At 44.0% G+C, this 22,429-nt stretch overlaps 1 protein-coding gene across 1 annotated transcript in view; it reads right to left on the bottom strand.

The window, feature by feature from the left end:
• Nucleotides 1–22,429, bottom strand: part of LOC309444443 (vascular endothelial growth factor receptor kdr-like) — a 131,415-nt gene that overhangs the window by 60,209 nt on the left and 48,777 nt on the right. The window contains exons 4-9 of the mRNA XM_082062256.1: nt 18,724–18,851; nt 14,612–14,771; nt 12,965–13,101; nt 11,389–11,548; nt 10,694–10,811; nt 8,779–8,954 (exon numbers count right to left, since the gene is read on the bottom strand). Coding sequence (XP_081918382.1) covers nt 8,779–8,954; nt 10,694–10,811; nt 11,389–11,548; nt 12,965–13,101; nt 14,612–14,771; nt 18,724–18,851 — 879 coding nt within the window. The remainder of the gene's footprint in view (nt 1–8,778; nt 8,955–10,693; nt 10,812–11,388; nt 11,549–12,964; nt 13,102–14,611; nt 14,772–18,723; nt 18,852–22,429) is intronic.

Here is a 22,429-nt window from a genome sequence, read left to right as displayed (position 1 = left end):
CCAAATCCTATTTACAGAAGTTGCCTCAGTCAGTGGTGGAAACAAGTTAATAGGCTTCCGTGGTGGGTTCTGGCCTTTTAGATTTGCTCAGACCATAACTAGATAGTTGGCTCATTGGCGTCTGCAGCCGTCTCACCTGCAAAAGGCTCTCGACGTTAGCCTGACGAGGAGTTTTTAGTCTAAAGCCAGTGATTATCTAAGGTGCACCTAGCAGTGTACTTCTCAGATAACTCTCTCCCTCCTCCAAACACTCCTTCGCTTTCTCTTTCATGTTTGCTTGCTAAGCAACATGGTGGATTATGCACAAGCTCTTGTTTGCTCGTGTCTAGGTGGGAGGTAAAGCTTGGGGTAAGAATCTATTTGTAAGCACTGCTAAAATCCAAGTGTATTTCTGGTTGCACCTTAAATGATGCACCTAAAGTGCAGGTTTCATTGAGGCACTTATATTTGCATGTGTAGTGCTATTTTTTAAGCATGCAAAAAAAGGTGTTGGGAATACAGAGCTTTAGCAGGCGTGGGACTAATGGCAGTTCAGAAGGTGAGCAAGCAAGCGGGCTGGCTCTGTGCAGACTCCACAGTGCTCTGTGCCTGCCCCTGTCCCTGTCCGTGTCCGTGTCCCTGTCCCTGTCCCTGTCCCTGCTCCTGCCCCTGTCCCTGTGCCTGCTCCTGCAGGCAGGGTCCTGCTCTCTCCCTGGAGCTCTGCAGCAGTGTGGGGAGCCCGACCCACAGCACCCTCAGCTCCCCTTATCTTGAGCTCACCGAACACCTACAGAGCCTTGTCCCCAGCCAGCAGTCACAGAATCACAGAATCCCAGAATGTCAGGGGTTGGAAGGGCCCTGGAAAGCTCATCCAGTGCAATCCCCCCATGGAGCAGGAACACCCAGATGAGGTTACACAGGAAGGTGTCCAGGCGGGTTGGAATGTCTGCACAGAAGGAGACTCCACAACCTCCCTGGGCAGCCTGGGCCAGGCTCTGCCACCCTCACCGGGAACAAGTTTCTTCTCAAATTTAAGCGGAACCTTCTGTGTTCCAGTTTGGACCCATTGCCCCTTGTCCTATCACTGGTTGTCACCCAGAAGAGCCTGGCTCCATCATCCTGACACTCCCCCTTTCCATATTGATCCCCAGGAATGAGTCTCCCCTCAGTCTCCTCTTGTCCAGCTCCAGAGCCCCAGCTCCCTCAGCCTTTCCTCACACGGGAGATGCTCCACTCCCTTCAGCATCTTGGTGGCTGCGCTGGACTCTCTGCAGCAGTTCCCTGTCCTGCTGGAACTGAGGGGCCACAACTGGACACAAGATTCCAGGTGTGGTCTCCCCAGGGCAGAGCAGAGGGGCAGGAGAACCTCTCTGACCTACTGACCACCCCCTTCTAACCCACCCCAGGTACCATTGGCTTCCTGGCCACAAGGGCCCAGTGCTGGCTCATGGTCATCCTGCTGTCCCCAGGACCCCCAGGTCCCTTTCCCCTACACCACTCTCTCCTGCTTGCTCCAGTAGTGCTGAACTGCAAGACATCTTTCAATAACTCCATTCCTGACCTGCTGTACCCCTTGCTATCCCACTGCTCACTTCCCGCTCCCCCCAGCACCGGGATGTGCCGACTGACTCCCGTCCCTTGGCCATTGCCCTCCCCAGGCAGAGTTTTCTCAAGCAAAAGCCAAACAAACCTTAAAAGCTTTCTGGTCTCTGCCTGCTTTTGGAAGGCGCAATGTTCAGATAGCTTTAAATGTATCGAAATAAATGGGTTTTCGTCCTCTCTGGCTTAAAGTGTGATTGTATCCCCAACTCGCTTTGCAGAGGTGCAATTGCTGGTGTGAGAGCTGACCTGAATAACTAAAGGCTTTGCTGCTGCACTGGGAAATGCAATCAAAAAGCAGTTCAGCTTACTGTAAATTTTAAATTGATCAGCATTATGCAAATCTCACCTTACTTCCTAGTGTTATCTTTAGTTTGGGGCATTAGGAGCAAATAATATGTACAAGGATTAGGATATCAACCCTCCGCCACTCCATCTTTTGCATGAGGCTCTTTCTGTCCCTAAGTTCATTGCAGATGTCTTTACGGGGTTACACACTTGTCACCCAAAGGAGCATCCAGCTTTAGAGCACAGCACATAGCAAGTTTCCCTGCCTTTTTTAGAGAAATTTTGCTTTACTTTCAGTGACCTCTGACCGAGCTGCTCTTCATGTACCTTCCCCCCTGCCATTTAAACTGGTTTCAAATAATCTTTTCACGCAAAGCAGAGTGGTCCAGTGAGGCATTTAGTCTCAGCCTTACACACTTGGCTGGAAATGGGGCTTCATTAAAACTATTAGTAGAAAGGCAACTTGTTTTCTATTTATCCTTTCTGTTTCCCAAAAGCAAAAATAATTTGCACTTTAGAATTTTTCATCTGATGTTTGTATGGTACTTAATGGAAATAAAAGCTCTGCAAGTCGAGCTGGGTGAATATTCTGTATGGTAGATAGGAAACTCATTAATACAGGTTTGGACTGGTCAAACAGTATGGGAAAAAGAGGCTGAAATTTCCCCCGATACAGAAACACTTTGTGTTCAGCCTACAAGTGATTTTTATTTTTCTCTTTTGTTGAAAGAAAAAAAGAAATGAGTTAAATGACCTGAAAACAAAACTTTTGTCTCAGGCTGAACAGAACATTGTGTTTGACCCCAGCTGATTTTGTCGGGGTGTTTTTCTTGCTCTCGTTCTGTTTGCTTTTTTGTTTTACTTTGCGCCGCACAAAGCTGCTGTGAAGTGGGTGCACGGCTTTGTCCCCACGGTCCCTCTGAGGAAGCAGATGCCAAGATGAAACAAGTAGCCAAAATCGCTCTGTGAGTCAATACCACAGCCAGGAATAGAGCTGGGGTCACCGATTAGCGGTCGCCTGCCTAATCTCCAGTGCACACACCCCGCTGCTCCATTGTAACCCGCTGCTGCGGGCTGGGAACGCCGGCAGGGTGGAAGCAAACAGGAGAGAAACCGTGCAGCTGGGTACGGGATGGATGGAGACTGCAAAAAAACACATGCCACTCGACCTTGTAGGAAAGAAGCTCCTTCCCAATCCAGCACCACCTCAGATCTCTCACTCAACCCCGATACTGGCAATTAAAAAGGGTTTTCTCTCGTCTCTCTCTCCCCATCATATTTTTCGTGGCTCAACAAAAAGCAACCGCGTAACTATGAACCGCTTAATTTTTAGCAGTACAGGCAGTTTGCAGGGCTTTTTGTCTCTGCCCCCTTTGCCTGCTTTTCAAAAGAGAAAAGCACCAGTTAATCTACCTGCAGGCCTGGCTGGGAGCGAGCATGGAAACCACATGCTGCCGCTTTCCGACTACCCACCGCTCTGCTTTTGAAGGGCTGTCAGGGAGAGATGCTGCTGCAAAGACGGGAGTCAAATGCTTCAGATTTTTCTGGCCAACTCCAGCAGGCCCCCACCTTCCTCTTCCTAAAATTGCTTTGGCTACTTCCAACAAAATGAAAATAGCTCATCCGACTTTTTCATTAGGGGCTCTGCTGGGAGTGCACGGAGCCCGACCGGAGGCTGGACTGCAAAGCTGCAAGTGGACGAGGTTTGTGTGATATCAGTGAGAAAATCCTTCATAATTTGCTAATAATTAGTGTGCCAGGAAGAGCCCCTGCTGTCTGTGCAGCTACATATTTTCTTTTATGTATCTCCCAGAAAAAAAACCAGTTGTTTCTCCCCTGCCTGTGTCTGATAAATGAGACTTGAAGGAGAGGCTGGAGCACCGTATCTCTTTGCCTTTGCTCTTCTCCAAGCGTCTCCCCACGCAAAGCACCAGCCACAGCCATACTGCCCGTTCCCAGGAAAGGAGCAAAGCAGTGGGCTTGGGGGGAGCACATTGCAACAGCGGTTGGATACAGACAGGCTGTGTTTTATTTGGGGGTTTCTTGTTTGCTTGGCTGGCCCAGAAGGTGGAAAATTAGCTTTTCTATTTTGCCTTTTCTTGAATGGGTCACCCTCCAAAGGGCCGTGCAGGAGGTGGGTATGATACTCAAAGGAAAAGCAGTGCTGGCAGGATACTGAAGCATGCAGGCAAGGTGAAGGTAGATAATTTTGTGTGGCCCTGCTTCTCACATCTGGCTCAGTACTTTAACCTAAACATCAGTTGGTTTGCAGTAATAATAATAAAAAATTCATGTTTCTCACAGTCCAACTTAAGAGGTTTCAGGGGCCCTTCCATGCACAAAAAACGACAGGAGTCTCCCCTCGTTCTTCAACTGGCGTTAGATGAGATCCATCACTCTGAGAGCTCTTTTTCTCTGAACTGGTAAAGTCCAAATGTAGTAACCTCATCCTGAAGGCTCATTTCCCTCTTTGGACTCTTTCTGGATCTGGTTGAGGTGACGGGGTGTTGTTCACATGGATCACCACATATTTATTAACGTTTATGAAGCTAATTCTCCCTAGTAACAAATGGAGGAATAGCCGGTCAGCTGGCTGACATAACACGGAGCACGTGGCAATGCACATGTGAATTCTCTGGGTGCCCCTTTTATTCCGCTCCTTGCCCAGAAGAGAGGGAATTCATAAGGAGCCTGTGAATTTCTATGGCTTGTGGTAGAGTCTGTTTCTAGCACTTAATCCCGCATTTCTTATAGATCCAACACGAGAGCTTGGGGGATCAAGGACTCTGAGAGGGAATGTGATTTCAATTGACTAGAGCAGCTGGAACCCAAAGCAATATTTGCTGGAAGAGCCTTGAGACAGCAGAGGAGAGAAACCTTGGGACAAAAAAGAAAGATGAGGTGGTGGAGTTGTCCCAGTCGTGAATTAACTTCTGCCTCGGTTCAGTCTTCGCTGCCACCGTGGTGGTCGGAGCGCGCTGACTGCTCCATGAAGGGCTCAGCGAGAACCCTGATACATGCAGATGACTTGTGCAAGGGTGAGAATGAAATGCAGCCTGCTCACCCATAAATAGATCGGAGGTTTTTTGTTTGTGTTTTGTTCTGAAACAGCTTTGTACTTCAGCCCGGAATAACTCTTTTCTCCCACGTTTCTCCTTCTTGGCTGGCTCAGATGTGCAGCCACCAGCTGTTTGCTAGGATTGTTCCTTCTTGCTCCCTCCCCTCCAAATTCTTCAGGACATTATTTTCTTGAAGGTTTTCTCAATAAGAATTTAATCAAATAAAACAAAACCACAGCAACCCGCCGCTTCTTGGACAGGGTTTGATGTGTAAATATGTAAAGAAGGAGTGTTTTGAAAATGCAGTCAGCTACCTCCTGGGGACTCGAGTCCTGCAATGAGCCAAGGCGACTCCACAAGGGAGATATGTGCTCCTGCAAGATTAAATTCCAGCTGCAGCGGGAGCATGGCTGAGCAGAGACACAGCTAAGCCGCTTCTTAAAGAGACATTTGTTGAATAGCAGCCTGATTCTCCTCCAGGCCAGGCAGCCCTGGCACATCTTCATGTCAGCCGGGTCCAGTGCCAACCTGCCGCTCTGCGAGTCATTTCGCTCCTTCGTGCCTCGGTGGAGCTGGGACGATGGATACCTCTGCAGATGCTCATCACTTTTATGGCCATGTCAAACTTTGGGAGGAAATAGCTCCTCAGATTTTCCTCATTAGCATGGAGTGAAATGCCTTGCACATGCAGTGCGCGCTTTATGTCAGAACTACTGTGGTTGCTGCGTGTGAGCTCCTGTCCTGCAGGGCTCAAGCAGATGACTTCTTATCTTGTTCTTAAAGGGTTCTTTTCTGCTGCCGTTATTATTGAACAAAATACACCACAAAAATTAATATAGTGCAATCTGATGACTGAGTCCCGCTGCTATTTATTCTTTGTTTGTGAACAGCAATTCACAACACTGTTAACTTGAAAATTCCTCTACGCCTCGTTTGAATTCACAGCGATGGGTTTGTCACAGCACGCTGACTGCCAGTTATCCTGTCTGTGATGCTCAGGAACATTAACGATGTATTACTTTGAAGAGACTCACAGGAGAGGGGGCTGTATGCTTGCTTAAAATTTCTTCAATGCAGTGTCCCCTTGCAGAAAAAAACCACATTTGAATGACTTTTCTCTTCTCATTCAGAAGTCTGTTTAAATAATTTTCTTATCTTCTCGTTAATAATATAGATTAGAACTTACTTCCACAGATGCCGCTCTGAAATGTAACAGAATGGCTCTGGCTTTTGGGGAGCAATGCTGTTACTGCAAAGAAATGTGACTTCTCAATAACTGGGAGCTGGTTCATGGTTATGTACTCAGCATGAGGCTTATCGGGTGTGGAGTCACTGCAGGCTCCACCTTTTAAACATGACGCAAAACCGATGCTCCTACCACTGTGTTCACTTGCAAGCACGAGCTTTTTGTCCATCAAGTCTGTTAATCCCTGTGTTCAAATTCCAGCTTCAGTAGTTGCAGACTGCCTATGGTTCTAAGCAGAGACATTAATCACCCCTCCCAGCTCAGAGGTGGTTGTTTCAGTGATGGGCAAGGTAATTCCTGCATAAAAGAGCTAGAAAGTGTTTTGGTCTCCTTATACATGTCTAAGAGTCTGCTGAGAGTCCAAGCAATTCAGTCCATTCACGTGCGATACCAGGATATCAGTCACGATGACTGGAGATAAAATGTTAAGTCATTTGTTGAGGAGTTCAGGGAAAAATGCAAATCTGCATTCAGTTTCAAGCTTCAGAGGGTTTTTTTGAAAGTAAAGCAAATGGTGCCCAGTTCTGAAAAATCAGTCCCTTTACTGTCACTGGAAACACAACAATAAAGGCTCTTTGCTGCTGTTGGATAAGCCTCAAGAGCAAAATTTGCCTTTTTTTGGTCTCTATTCACATGCATCTCAGCAAGACGACCCTCTCCTGTGCTGAGTGCTTCACATACAGCGTGTCAGGTTAGTGCTGCAGAGACCCAGCAACGGCAGGAGTTCTGCTGGGTGTTCTGTGTCAGTCCTGTCTGCAGCCAGCGCAAATGTCCTCACTGTTTGCAGCCTTCAGCTGAAACCCAACAGCACTCTTTGGCAGATATTTTCCTTTGCTTGCTCTCATTTCTGGGATGACCTTCTTTACAGAAGAAAAACACTCACTATTTATTTTTCCTGTGCTTGACTACGCAGCACCTTCTCCAGTCGGTAACATCCCTGCAGCTGCTGGGCTTTGCAGACCCTTGAGAAATGGTGGTTTTGCAATTAAATAATGATTCCTGATTGAAGTCTCTGTGGGGCCGAGGTCTCAGAAGGGCTGACAATGAGCACCACGCACTGTGTGCGACAGACGGAATTCCACGTCCTTGTACATACAATCCAGATGAAAGGCTTGTTCTGCACTTGAGAGCATGAGATGGTTTAATCCTGAAATAGCATCTTGCTGATGCAAACAAGGTCTGTTTGTTTTTTAGATGCCTATTTGGGGAATAGCTGCTCTTCAAGTAAACATTCTCTTTGGCGTGCAAACACCAATATTTACCTTGACAAGATAGTTTATTATCATTGTTAATTTTCTCTTCCTTTGAATGTTTCCGGCCTCTTAACATGACAGCAAACCCATTGTATGGATAAACAATCTCAACTGCAGCTTAACACGTTCCTTCTCATCAGCTGAGCTGCAGTACCTGACCACAAGCATGTTCTTACCTCTCTCCACTCCTAAATGACACATTAGTTTATGTCACGTTGAAGGTGTTTTAAGCTATCGTATCTTATTTAGCATTTTTAATAGGCCAAAGGTGCTTAAGTGCCAAGTTCTCCATTTGTTAGACATTATTCCTTTGTGAAAGGTGAAGTGAGAAAAACACAAATGCTGGAAGTTGCATGCTGCAACAGAATGTAAGTATACAAGAGGACAATTGAGAATATTTTTAAGTGTAAAGAGGATAAAGAGAAAAGAATCCACCACAGAAAAGCAAGCAAACCTCTCTCAATAACTTCATCTCACTGACCAAGTGAACTTCGGGATATACAAAGGGAAGCAGAGCTGACTTTCGCCGAACTGCTACTTGGTCTCATGATTCAATCTCTCTTGCCAAATTCAAAGGATTAAAAGAGGCAGTGGATGTGCAAAGAGACAAAGTGGCTCTGTCTTCCATTATCCCAGCAAAATGCGATTCCAATATCTACTTTTCCTCTATGCCAAGTGAAGCTGCTTCAGTGCACACCACCGTCTGCTTCAGTTTCCCCCGATTCCCCTGAAAATGAACCTGTCTCTCAAGTGGTCCCAGCAGATAAATGACAATGCGAAAAATACCGACTTAGAAAGTATTTCTGTAGCAGGATGGTGGAGAGACATGAAAGACAGGGTAGCTTATCTAGTTCCTTCCGTCAGCCCTATTGGGACTTTTCCTGTCCCAACAGGATGCTCCAGTGCTTTGCCCAAGCTGGTTTTTAATCTCAAGGGATAAAACTTCCATCACTTCTCTTGAGAAACTCTGCCCCCAGCTCCAAGAGCTCACTACTAGATATTCTCCCAAACTCCTATTAAAATTTAAGTCCTGTTCAGTTTGTTCACTTTCAAGCCATTTCTTCTTCCCTCTGCAGAGACACTGTCCTGACACAAAGCTGCTGCGGGCTGTTTCCGAGGTGCAATATCTCAGTGGAAAGCGACTTTAGATTTCCTAGTTCCCAACTAACTCTTCGTACAAGCTCTCTATTCTGTTGCTTTTATTTAACATGTGGTGAAATGAGGTGGATCTTCAGTGGTTCCTAAATAAGGTGATCTACGCACAGCGCTGTATCAGCTATGCTCTGGAAATGTCACCCATTCCTGCTGACCAGTAAAGCAGAATCACACGTCATTATAAACATCAAGTCCTTACCTGTCACTACGAGCTGCATGGTGAGGTTCTTATACAGGCCGTATTTTGCATTGCTCAAGACGATGGTGTAGTTTCCAGCATGCTTTGGTCTCACATCTCTTATGCCCAGTCTGTACTTCATCGGGTCCGGCTCATAGCAAGTGTGATTATCTTTGATCAGTTTGCCATCTTTGTACCTGTTGTGAAAGTCCCACCAATGCTCAGCATGTGCACGAAAGCACGTTAGCCCGCAGAAAACCCAACTGTTACCCGAATTAGAGTGGGTAAAGAGCCATCCTTCAGAAACAGCAAGGGAAACACAGATCTGTCATCGCTGCTTGAATTGGACATCCGTTCCTTTTATCCTTCCACACTAACACTGAGTAGCACCAGAAGTGCTATGGGATGGCTGCACCCAGCAAACAGGAAAAATATATTTTAATGGATCTGGATGAACAGTACCTTTTGCATGACAAATGTACATCTAGATGCTCCCAAATTACACTGGGTGTGCAACACTAAGTGCAGGAAATCACAGGTTAGCCAAAAATTATTTAATTGGTCTGGAAACAAGATATTCATTAAGCAGAATTGTCTTGCAGTGTGTATATATGACTCCTTACTGTTTCTGAAAAAGCTGAAGTCTGTGATGTGGAGAACTTACAGTCAAAGGGAAGATGAGAGAGGAAATCACGATCTTGACTCCTCACTCACTAAGGGTCGGATAGCAGAGCCTGCACGAGAGGACTCCACTGCTAATCCAACATGCAGATTTGGGTTATGAATATGAAACAGGCCAGACTTTGCCACACACAGAGCTTCAGGCTGGGTGGAAGGAAAAGCTGGGGCATGTGTCCTACTGCCTGAGAATGCTCAAAACCTCCTTTACAGTCGTTTAAACAACTGTACCACGAGACCTCCAACATCAACAGCTGCAGCTCCGGCCGCGCAGGGCAGGCAGCTCTGGTGGTCCACAGCAGCTCCACGCTGAGCCCCGCAACAAAGCCTTGGCAGCCACAAGGGGGACGGTCCCCACTTCGACTCATAAAAACACTTCCATCTCTTCAGTAACAATTACAAATATCTCCTGGCGGCACTGATTTCACTGCTCTGACTGAATATTAGAGAATTTGGTGTTATTCCACTGCTAAAAAGAATGCAGCAAACATCCCTGAGCAATGACTGTGCAGGTGCCTTTTCTGCCTGGACAAGCAAACCCCTGCCAGCTGTTGGATGGGATTTCATACAGTGTAAGGTGTTGGATGGGGTTGTTAAAGACCCCCTATAGAATAAAGCATAGAAAAAGTAGCAAGAGAGGCGACAAGCAGTGAAAGAGTAAAGAGAGAAATTAGTATCTCCTGGGGTTGCTGACGTGTTTTCCCTCTTATGAAGCTGGTCCATTACAGTCCTGGTGGAGCCTTTAGTTTGCTTGAGAGGATTCACTGCATTGTGTGCAAGGGTCTGACATTGCTGGTGGTACAGCGTTGGAGAAAATCACTTCAAAGTTACGCAGAGAAACAATTTCTCATGTTGAGAGTGTGTCCTGCAGCTTTCTATTACGCACTGCCTCCTTGCAGCCTGGCCACCACTAATGGTGCTGAACTGGCAACCCTTCCCCTGTAGCTTTCTACGTGAATCTTCCAAACAGTTCTGTGCCCAGGGTCAATGAAACCCCTGTTTCTCTTGTACGGACCTTTTCTGTGCAACTAGGAGAGAAAAATACCATGTGAAAGAGGTATGGTGTGGCCAGCTTCACAGAGCATATGTCAGTGCAGGAAGGAGTTGCGTCTCCTTAACTGAACTAGAGACCACGGCCACCAGCATTCCCAGCTCTCATCTTTTATTTGTGTGGTAAGGAACAGTGAACATGTATTCTAGACAGGAGCCCAAAAGAAGGTCACGTATTCCTGGTTTTGCTCAAGATGATGGTACTCACCAGGTGACGCTTGGACGAGGGAAGGCGTCCACCTTTGCAGCTAGTTTCAGTGACTTGTGTCCAGATGTAATCTCGTAGTAAGGTCCTTTCTTATGTGAAACTGTAAGGAAAGGTTTATCTGGAAAGAGAAATGAACAGGAGGATAAGTAATGCCAGAGCACGGTACAGTGCTCACATCTTTGAACTGCATCATGTCCACCTTGGATTTTTTGCAATACGGATGTGCAGAGGCTGCAGACACCCAAAGGGAAAGACGAGATGTAACCGCAGATCCCCTGCAATGCTCAGCCACAGCCAGCAGGGTCTATCTCCCAATGAAGGGCTTTATATTTAAAGCAGAGAACATGCCTCTGCTGCCCCTGGAGCAGTGTGTAGAGATGCCTGTGGTCTCTCTTGTCCTTGTGAATGCCAGCAGGCCAGATTTTCCAGGGCATCAGCAACCACACGTGGTGCCAGCTTTTGCAAAGCAGTTCAGCTCCTGTTAATCCCTGTCCACAGACACGTCTCAGTCCTGAAAACATAGCGCTGGGTACCAACTCTCTCATAGATTGATTAGAGATTATAGATGGTTAATAGTTGCTTAGTTGGCATTCTTCCTAATGCCATTTGTATATTAACAGATTTAATAATTGGGCATTATCCTTTAAGCGTAAAACCTTGGGTTTTGGGTATGCTGGTGTAGCTGCAGAACTTACCGTACACTGTAATGGTGACGTTGGCCTCCAGCCTTGTGACGTTGAACGTTTTGCATACATAGAGGCCTGCGTCCTGCATGCTGACATTTTCAATTGTCAGGCTGCTGCGAAATTCATACACCGTGCCACTCTGGTCTATTGTTCTTCTAGGATAAGGGTGCTGGAAGTAAAAAAAAAAGGGGTTCAAAAAGCAGCATGAACCAGATCATTTTGTTCATCCTTTCACAGTTTGTCAGTGGAGCAGTGATTCATATCAAAATTACCATATCTCCCCCTCACTGAAATAAAGAATACAAAAGACAGAGCAGCAGGGAGAGTTCTTGTGTGAGCTTTCATTATCAAGTCTAATGAGACAGAGGAACGGAGGGGAGCTGTGGCACTTCCCTGCTGCAATCTGGGCAGGTAAATCAGGGGCCGCAGCACAGACCAGCCCAGGGCTCTCAGTGCACAGCTGCCGTTGTGCTTTGCTTTTTCTGCTGGTTTGGGGGTTTGGATTTTGGTTTTGGTCACAGTCGGTATTTTTCCATCTTAAAAACCTCCTGCTTTCTAAAAGAAATCTATTATGACAGAAATATAATATATTATGACAGCCAAGTGCCAATGCAAATTCCTGAAGAATTTTAGGAAACATTATTATTGCTTCTGGTTGTGTTTTTGATCCCAGAGATTTGGCCAAGAAATTTTACACTCGTAATGTTAGAAATGTAAGGAGCGTTCATAGAAAAACAGCTCTGCTCTATCGCATGGAGTTCAAGAAGCGAAACTGAGTAACACCGTATTGCTTGCACTTCTATAAATTCTGCGTTATATTTTCTGTAGTTTCTTCACCAAAATAAAATCAGACATTCTTTCTTTAAGTGAACAAAACAGGCCAAAAAATACTCAATTTTTAGGAATCACATTTTACACCTTTCCAAGAGGCTCAGATCCTTCTTTGAAATGTATGTTTTACTGAACTAAAAAGAAAAATAAGCAATCATTTTAATTCCAAGCATCAAATAGAACCATGAGTAGTATCTCAGATAAATGAACTGATTTGGAAAATACCCCTTCTTCCCTATTCTTTTCTTTAGGAGAACTAAAAGGTTTTAGAACATCAAAGCAAACGCTCAGTCTCTATGTTTCTACTTCAAATTTGGCTGGTTTATATTGCATTCCACAGAAAGCTCAAGAACCTACACTTGCAATTTAAATTTCATTCTTTGGTGGAGATTTCAGATACAATTGGCTTTGTTTCACTTTTTCATCCCTAATAAATGCCAAGATGGATGAGCAGCTTGACAACTCGCAAGCTTCACCGCTGCTTTGAGACTTGCCCCTGTGAACCATCCCCTCCTGGCTTTTCTTGCAAGCATATTTATATTTATAGCCTAAGATTTGCAGTTTCATTTGCAGGTTCGAGATGGTCAGATACGTTTTTCATCCAAACTAAAAATACATTCCATTTTAGGCTTACAAATGGTTGTCTGTATTTCAGAATCAGTAGTGCTTAGAGTTTACTCAGCCTTTGGAACAGATTTTCTTTTGGGTAGGGGGAGACTGCATGAGAGCAAATTCAGAATTCTCATCAACTCACTCTCCCATTAGGACACGTCCAGATGAGCTCAATGCGCCCGTTGATGAAGGTTTCTGCTCTGCATTCCAGATTGAGCGTTTCTCCCACCAGCAGTTTTTTGGGAGTTGCTTTCAGTTCCAGGTTCTGTACTCTGCTCTCTGAAAGGAAAAATGTAAAGGTATCAGCACGCAGCACTCTCCACATTAATGACATCTAAGATGAAATCCTCGCTCCAATTGCCTCTCCAACATCCACTCCTTTCAGTTTCCAAAACACCTAAACTCTTTGTGTCATTTCTGTGGAAACTGTAGGAAATGTCCACAGAATGGAAGCATTAGGTCAGCTGTATAAATGCCTGAACATCAGCTGATCAAACTAAGCTGATCCTTCTGAGTGCCTCAGCATTTGCGTATCTGCAAGAGGATTCATTTCTGTAAAACACAAAACATGATTTCCTGGCCCTCTGATGAGCAGCCGCCTTTCCTTCCTGAATGGGATCTCCAAATCTTCGTCTTATACATTTATTGATGCCTTAAATATATCGGCTCTGCAATAAGCCGCATCACGTTTATGGTGCCCCAGACCACTGTACAGTAATACATGGTAGAGTAAGATATTCCCTGTGTCTTTTGGGGAGGGATGACCTAATGGGTTTTTTAGCTTTGCATTCATGATTCTAGTAAAAAATAATTACTCCGACAATAAAGAAAAAGAGAGATTTACAGGGGTTTCATTTGGCTGCCAGACAACTGCACAAGCCCGTTGTTTAAAGCTGAGTGCTAATTGTATAGAAGGATGTCGTGATCTAATGGGAATGAAGTCACAAGAAACTTTCCTATGTCAAAAAAATAATGTATGAGGAGAAAACAAAGGAGAAATAAATCGTAATTGGCTTCATATAAACCCACAGCACTCAAAAATTTAATGTTTAGTTGCTTCAAATTAAAATTTGCATTTTGAGCTGAAGCTCAACTGTAAATACAAGGCAAAGGGTATAGTAAATCACCAAGTGAAACTATATAAAAAAGCAAAGATTTTAATTCGCAGTTTAATGAGGTTTTTATACCACGATCTTGTGCGTTTAATGTCCAGAAGCAAAAAGAGAGCTACTGTTCGGTTTATCTCAGACCAGCAGTTGTTTTAACGTAGACACATCCCAACCCAAGCAAACAAAGTCTTGGTGGGGTTTGAATAAAACCCTCCTGTTTGTACCACCTCAACACTTGGTAATTTTTCAAAACCAGGAGTGGATCAAATCCAAGTTCTATCGAATAGGAAAATATCAAGACAATTAAATTAAACAGTATTCCCTGAAAATAAAACAAACAGTTTCAGAACAAATATGAGGCCTTGGTACTTATTGTAAAACTGTTCTTTAAGCTTCAATGATTGTTTGCTGCTACCCTTATCCACAGTCATGCTGAATAAAGCTATAGCTAAATGGAAAGTTAAATATATTCACAAGGTATTAATGTCTACATCTTATTATTTGCAGGAAAAAAGGAGAAGAATGAGTTTGCTTTTAGCATTCCATCTTGGACTTGCTGCAGACACGTAGCAATGAGCTATCTCCAATATAATCGAGGCTAACCAAGAAGTAATGCCCAGGGAGCTGAGCTATGGAGTAGGAACATTCTGGCCGTTCCTCGGCGCGCAGCAGCCGCTCACCCAGTCTCTGTGCCATGTAGTAGGAGGTGAAGACGCTTCCACTGACATTGGCCGTGCAGGTGAGTACTCCAGAGTACACGAAAGAATGCGAGGGGATGACAAATCCTCTCTTGGGGTCCCACACCATTCTCTTGAAGTTCATCTCCACGGAAGAAGGATACTGAGAGAAAATAGACAGAGAGGAGGCTTGTGAGACGTTCCCTTTCCACCACAGAGGCAGCCAGCCAAGGCTGTTCTGCTGTGGATATTTGGGTAGATATTTGACCTTTTGGAGTGGCTGGTGGTCTCGTTCCACTCATATCTAAAGCAGCATCAACATAAGCAAATAGAAAAGCCCCGCCTGAGGTATGACTGTCTTTGAAATCCAAAACTTGGACATCATAACTGGGGCTTTTGATTCAGTTGCTCCAATCTCCTCAGATCTTAGGCGAGATACTATGCTACCCATTGTAGGTCCAATTTCCCTCATCTCTTTACTGGGAATAATTATGCCTATCTTATATGAATTTTGTGAGGTAAGTAGCTACCACGTGTTTTCCTGGGATCTCACAGTACTTTAAAAATACGTGTGAATTTAGATGCCAAAAACTGAGAATTATTCATGTCACTAACTCAGCTGATAAGCTACGTTCTGTGGCTAGTCATCACATCCTCTCTGTATCACAGAAAGGAATGAGACCCTTTCAGAGCAGGCTGTTGATTTCCACTGGGCACTGAGGCAGCCTCGATGACTTAACATGGGAAATCATAGGATGGCAGAAATAAGGGGACTTAGAGATGGTTTTTGTCCTAAAATCGTAAGTGCTTGTAATTTTCTGAGACTCTCGAAAAAACTACCTGCAGGTTCTGCTGATGAGGAAGAAGTGAGGATACGAAAGGCAAATGTGGAAAATAAACTGGACTAAAAATTCATTTAATAAGAGTGAACCCTCTGCATGCCCTTGGACAGCAGCAATGTCAAGCAGGTTAGCTTTTGCTGGTGGGAATAATTAGCTTATTATCGTTATTACCACACAGCAAAATCATCTATTTGCTAGAGCAAATCCATTGGCTGAAGAATGAAGGGTTTGGGGAAAGCCTACAGTTGCCGCATGATAACTAACTTCATTTGCACAGTTCTTCTCCCTCCTTTTCATCATATACTGGCCCCTCAAAGGTGAGGCAAGTAGATGTTTTCCTTGTCAGAGCTACCTCTTTGTAGCTTTGGGAGCTGCACTAGGGACTGCAAGTGGGAACTTCCCCAATGATGTAACAGTTTTGCTCTTATTCCTGTTGTTACACAGCATGCAATTTATTTTTCTGTCTCCGAACAAACAGTACTTTTGTATGGCAGAGCGGTTTAAATAGGATTCAGTTTAAATTATACTCCTGTTGTGAAGAAATTTCAGCTCCAGGCTTTGAGAGCTGATGCTCATACCTCTCCTATGAATACAGAGTTGATCAGGTTGGCATTGTTTTAGGTTGCTTTTTATTATATATTCAGCAGAGATCAAAGATGAAGTAATTTTGGCTGTGGGGCAGTGACTGGTGGTGGGGCTGTGGGGAAGGAGGCACAGCGAGACAGCTGCTTGCGTTTGGAACAGCACTTCTGACACTAGTGGGAAACACGGATTTCATGTAAATACTTTTGTGTTCAGAACCATTAGGAAAATTCAGGAAAATTACAGAAGGTGATGTGAGAGCTGATGTTTAATCACGCTTTAACACCCATGGAGGTCAAAGCCGTAGGTGGCATCATGCACACTGACCCAGCTCAGGGACTGAGCGGATCGGACAAAACTGAAAATGCTTTCTTTTCCCCAAAATTAAAATAATGTTAAGCAAAATTTAAAGTTTGAATTACATGTCTTAGCATGGGTTTATTAATAACAAAAATGACACGTAGAGTTTGCTCAGATCTGTTTAGTATTAGCAAGAGGTACCTTTCCCCATACATATTTAAAGGCCAGAGAGTGCAATGATTTTAAAGTATAATGGTAACATAAGGAACTTAATTTAAGGTGGAAAAAAGTACATTTTCTACAAGAATAATAAAATGTGATAAAGCTGAATTTCATGGTTTGGCAGCTCTGCTCCCTGATGGCTAAGGGAAGGGAAAGAAAAAATAATCCTCCTCAGGAGGCCCTTTTCAACACTACACACATATTAAACATCTTCATAAAATATTCAAAAATATATATTTAAACAATCAAACAAGAAGCGTCAACGCTGCTTGAAGGAAATCACAGTGGCTTTCCTCCCTTTGAAGTGTGTTGTCTATTGGAGATTAAATTTGGAAGAAGAGGATGTTCTAAATCTGTCTGATGGCCTTGTTCACCTCTCCTCCCCCGTGCTCACCTCCCGCCCGCTTCCTCCTCGCACGGGAAGCCGCCACCTCGGCTCCACACGACGCTATGAGATTCCCAGACGGGGCAAAACAAGTGGTGACTTTCCGTAGATGGAGCCGGGGCCGGCAGCTCCCAAAGCCAACAGACACCTCCCGAAGCCAACAGCCGTCTCCCAAAGCCAACAGCTGCCTCCCAAAGCGCGTCCCCCCGAGATGCTCCCGGCCCCGGGAGCTGGCGCTCAACATCTACATCCCTGCCCTGCAGCCCAGGGGAAAAAACCTTGCGGGGACAATATTCTTTGCAATTCAAAAGGGAGATTTCTGTGGAGATTTCATTCCAGCAGCAGCTTGCAGCAAGTTAAAGGGCTTCAGTTTGTGTTTGAAGAAATTACCAGGAGAGAATGTCGCTGGCAAGCAGGGAGAGCAGGGCTGCCTGTAAATAAGGGGATAAATGTGCAGGTCTGCTCGGTGGAGGTTCTAAGGCCACATTCTCCCAGGCAGTCAGCAATAGGACAAGGGGGCATGGGCTTCAACTCTGCCAGGGGAAATTTAGGCTGGAGATTAGAAAGCAATTCTTTGCAGAGAGAGTGGTCAGGCATTGGAATGGCTGCCCAGGGAGGTGCTGGACTCACCGGCCCTGGAGGTTTTTAAACTGAGATTGGACATGGCACTTAGTGCCAAGATCTAGTCAATGGACTGGAGTTGGACCAAGGGTTGGACTTGATGATCTCTGAGGTCTTTTCCAACCCAGTCAATTCTGTGTTTCTGTGATTTAGGCTCATGTGACTGTGCCGAAGTCAACAGCGATACTCCAGCAATGAATTTGGTTGAAGTAGACTTAAATAAGATGGGGATGTTTCATTTTGATAGCCAAGGAGGAGAAGGTGATAACTCTTCTCCAGGCTGAAGTGATAAGCCTTATTCCCTGCCTTTTAATCCCTACTGACAAAACTTAAAAATAGAGATCTGCTAAAGCAATAAGGCTCGTGCTGTCCCTCTGCACGTCTACTGGAAATGTGCCATTGCTCTCAGCAGGAGCCCGAGCGCCGTCTCGGGCCTCCGTGATTCCATGTCCTGTCTCCCAGGAGAAGGAGACGTCCAACAACTGAGACATCTGAGAGGAGCAGAGGTCCTCAGACCCCTCTGCCTGCACGGCATCGGCCGACCCGTGTGTGCTCCGCTCTCACACAGTTCTAAATTCTAAAGTGCTTTAAATGAGTGACTAGATCTCCATCGACTGAGGAAGCCCCAAGACCTTAAATTTCCACTTTTATTATACAAAATGGCCTTGGCCTCCACAGAGCATTCTGAAACCTTGACATTCAGATGTAGCTGCTGCTGAAGGGGTGGATGCTGTGGCCATTTACTTCTGAGGCTGAAACTTGGTTTAAATTTATGAAATAAAGCAGAAATGGGCAACTGCTCTAAGGAGATTCAAGGTATAAAAGAGATACATTTTCATGAGGATATCTAATAGCCAGGTGTTACACAAAGAATTTTGAAGAAAAGTAGTGTTGTCATCTATCTTTGCCAATTTATGGAGGAATATCAAGCCAAAGCATAAGAAAAATATGTGATAAACTCAGCTTAATCCCCAAAACACTCTTGTAAACCATTCAATGGTAACAGCCTGCAAGAGTAGGACTGTGCTTCTGGATTTTCAGTGTCTTTGCTATTTTTTTTCTGAAACTTATGCAGCTTCCTACATTTTATTTGGTATTTTTAGCCATTGAGTTGGCAGCACAGACCTCTGAATTGATTGAGTTTCTCTGAAACAGCCACTTACCTGGGTAAGCTTAGGTTTGATATCTGGCGAGGTAACTCGGCAGGGGACAACAACTGTCTTCTTAGCATCTAAAATGTAGATTATTTCAGGATGTTCCGGGTGAATCTCCACAAATGGATTTCTGTAGTCTGCAGGGAAGAGGACATTGATTTGTAAAAGTGCTCCTTTACTGATCAATGCCCAGAAGGGCACTGTAATCAGAGTAGTTCAAACCCACTCCAGCGTGTGACAAGACATCCAGTCCCATCTTGCTTGTTTGCAAATGCCAGTGTCATCTAGGGATTAGAGCCAAGGACCAAGAATGGGAATATTTTACCAGTTTGCAGTGTCACCTGGTAAAAACTCATGTTGTTATCCACCCCCCATCTGTAAAAATAACACATCAGCTCCACAGGTCTTCATGGCACCTGAGTTGGTTCTTTCCCTCAATGCTCTGACTTTCTTTCATAGGTGATGTTGTACCGCAGCACTCCTGAATTCCACACAGCACAAGTGCAGAAAGCATGTGAAAAGGGAGTCTAGACCCATCATATTTAAAGCCAGGCATAAATAATCTGTTTAACCTAACAGGGAATTAACCTGATCATGTTCTTGGGGTTCTGTGGGATTTTCTACAGATCTGCCACGATAAATCAGACTGGACACACATATGCAATAGAAATAAATAAAAATCTGAGGTAGTTTAAGTGAACAAAGCTTCTGAGTCTCATTCACTGGTTTTTCATTGTATGAAAACGGTGATTGGTCATCAGACAATTAAAATGGTGTTTGTGAAATCCTAAAACCTTCAGGATTTTTCTAAAAAGCGTTCTTTGACTTGATGTTCTGATGGTATGAAGTTTCCAATACCATCCAGCTAATGCAATACCAACTATACCACACAGTGTAGGCAATCAACCACTTTTACTTTGGATTATGCTGTTGACAGGAAGGGATGTGCACCCTGCATAGTAACCCCAACCTGCTTGTTCTTGGCTTGGGATCTGCCTCCACACACTTAATTATATTTTAGAAATGGCTTCATCTAAAGCATGGGAAATAGCTGACATGAAAGGTTCATGAGCCATCTAGGTTGCAAAAATGTGCTCTAAAGTATTCTGACAGTACATTAAAAAAGGATGTGCTATGAGGAAATTAAATCAGGTTTCAAAAGAATGCTTAACTACTCCCAAATGGGCTAAATTGGTAATGACTGTGGTCAGCCGGGGCTGACACATCCATCGCTATGGATCACTAGGAGGCTGTCAACAATGGCCAAACACTCATGGCTTTGGAGAAAGGTAGAACCTATAGCATAGGAAACCAGCTCTCTGATGTTGTGTAATGAGGAAAAGTGTCCTTCTTGATGAAGATCATTGATGTGCTTCCTCAACTACCTGTATATCCTCATGTCATGTTTCCTGTTTAATGCTTCATTTTTAATAGAGAAAAAAAGTCTTGCTTGGTCGATCTAGATTGCCCAGAATGGCACATCTCTGTGCAAATACATGAAGAAGTCCACATGCTACCGAATCAAGAGGGCAATGCTACTTTTGTAGCTACTGATGAAAATAACCCTGTATACAGAGTTCTAAAAATTCCAAGTATCCCTTTCTGGGTGTTGCCCATTTTGACTATTCTCAATAAACCATCTAAAATTGTGAAACCCTCCAGAATTTCTCCTTTCCCAGTACTTCATCCCTGGCAAACAGTCTGTTGCTTGAAATCAGTGGGGATCCGTTTTTCCATTTAAAATGAATGTTCCCCGCACAGACCCTGGCAGGGAGCTGTGTATCCCATGCTGGATGATCCGCAATTAATCAGCAGGTGAAGTGCTTATTCACATTAAATTTTTCTGGGTGACAAATGTTCTGTGTGTGAGTGATGTAGCTAAGCTTATAGGTGACCTGCAGAACAGTGTCAACAGGGTCTGTGAAGTTTGGAGTTGCTCTTCCACAGCTCCACTGACAAAGGAAAACAGAGTTGGTTTGTCTCACTCACTTTGTCTTTATTTCTCCACAACCGGTAGCTCATCTGGGAACAGGTCATTCATTTGGGGATATCAGTGTTGATTTCTTGGCTAATGACAACTGTCCTTGCTTAAGGAATGTCATGGAAATGTGTAAGTACTGTCACTCGGAATTAATCATCAAAGAACTAGCTCGGTGCAGAGCTGGAGTCCCTTCGCTCCACAACCCAAACCACTTTGATTCATAAAAACATGAAGGGTGAAAGGACAAGTGGACAAAATGTACCATGTGCTTCATCGTGATGAGAGCAAATGTTGGTTGAAGCTCCTTGTGTGTCTCGAGAAGGTCACACGTGCTGGGATGATGTTTTACAATGAGCACTTGGGTCACTGTGCAAGTACACGAGATGTGTGAATAACGTGGGAGCTGTGAGGAGGGGCCGAGCAGTGGCACTGAACACAGGCAAACAGAAGATAACGACCAGAAATCTGGACCATGTCTATCATTTCTAGTAGTGTCTTTTCATGTCAGTTTTACTCCATGACATTGGTTTACTCTGGCTGGATTGGTCTGCAAAAAAGTTTGTACTTCGGAGTAAGGGCATTGCAAGAAACATTATGCGAGATGAATTAGAATTAAAAAATTAGATGTGAACTTTACATCTGAACTTTCTGATTAGGCAGGCACTGGTTTCATCAAACCTTGAGCGGAGAAACCTGATCTCCAGACCACAACTTTGTAGCTTGTGCCCATCCCTAAAACTAATAGGAAATTATATTCAAGCCAGCTTTTTATGCACTTTCCCAAACATGTCCACTAAATTCTTCTGTTGAGTCACATTATGGAAATGTGTTTAGCGTTTGTCCCTGAGCATTAGTGCTGTGTAATAGCTCTGTAGTCTTGCTCTCCAGCTAAACCATACTTGGGGATATCAAATTTGACGGTATTTTTAAAGCCAATTTTAAAGCTTGTGCAAATGTTGAAAGGCCTTTCTACTTAAAAGATGACCCTGGATTGTTTAAAGAAGATCTTCGTATTATTCATTGTAGGAAAAAGCAGATAAAGTAGATTTTTGTATATTTGCAACAAACTCTGGGCATGCAAAAAAGTGTCAAGGGAAGTATATTCATCTTTCTTTTTAGTCCTATGGAGAGAAGGAGAGAAAAACTAATGTGCCAGGTGATGGGAGAAGGCCAAGAAGAGACTTGCTGTGGAAAAAGGAGCGTCTTGATACCAAAGTATTAACAAATCTGGATCAAATTTAGACTAATTGTTTTAACCGAAAAGATGGGAGCACTGAATTAAAAAATATTTGTGCCGGTATTTGTAGAAGGAATTTCAGAATAGCACTGTTTGTTTAAAAAGTAACATAAATCAAAAGAAGGCAGCTAAGCAAAAGTTAAGTAATCCTAAAATGTAATAAAATGTTGAATTATGCAATGATTGAAATATCTTAGTCAAAACAGAATAAAATTTCTCCAAAATATTTCCTGTTCAGTGAAGAAATAATACTTCTTTAAGCCCATTCTCCTCTATCATCTCTCCCTACCCCCAAGGTTGACCTCTGTGAATCTTCTAAGATTCACAACAGACCTAAAAATAATCTACTTTTTTTCAGCAGTAAATAGGATGGATACTCATCATGGTGGTACTAAATTACTGGAGAGCACCTAAACGGGAAGCATGAATTTACAGTGTATGTAACAGAAGCTATATTTCACTCCTAATTGATTTTTAATAGCAGCCTGCACCTGAAT

This window comes from Streptopelia decaocto, assembly GCF_964273445.1.
Source record: "Streptopelia decaocto genome assembly, chromosome: 10".
NCBI lineage: Eukaryota > Metazoa > Chordata > Aves > Columbiformes > Columbidae > Streptopelia > Streptopelia decaocto.
The sequence above is the reverse complement of the archived record's forward strand: the minus strand, read 5'-3'. Positions and strand labels throughout refer to the sequence as shown.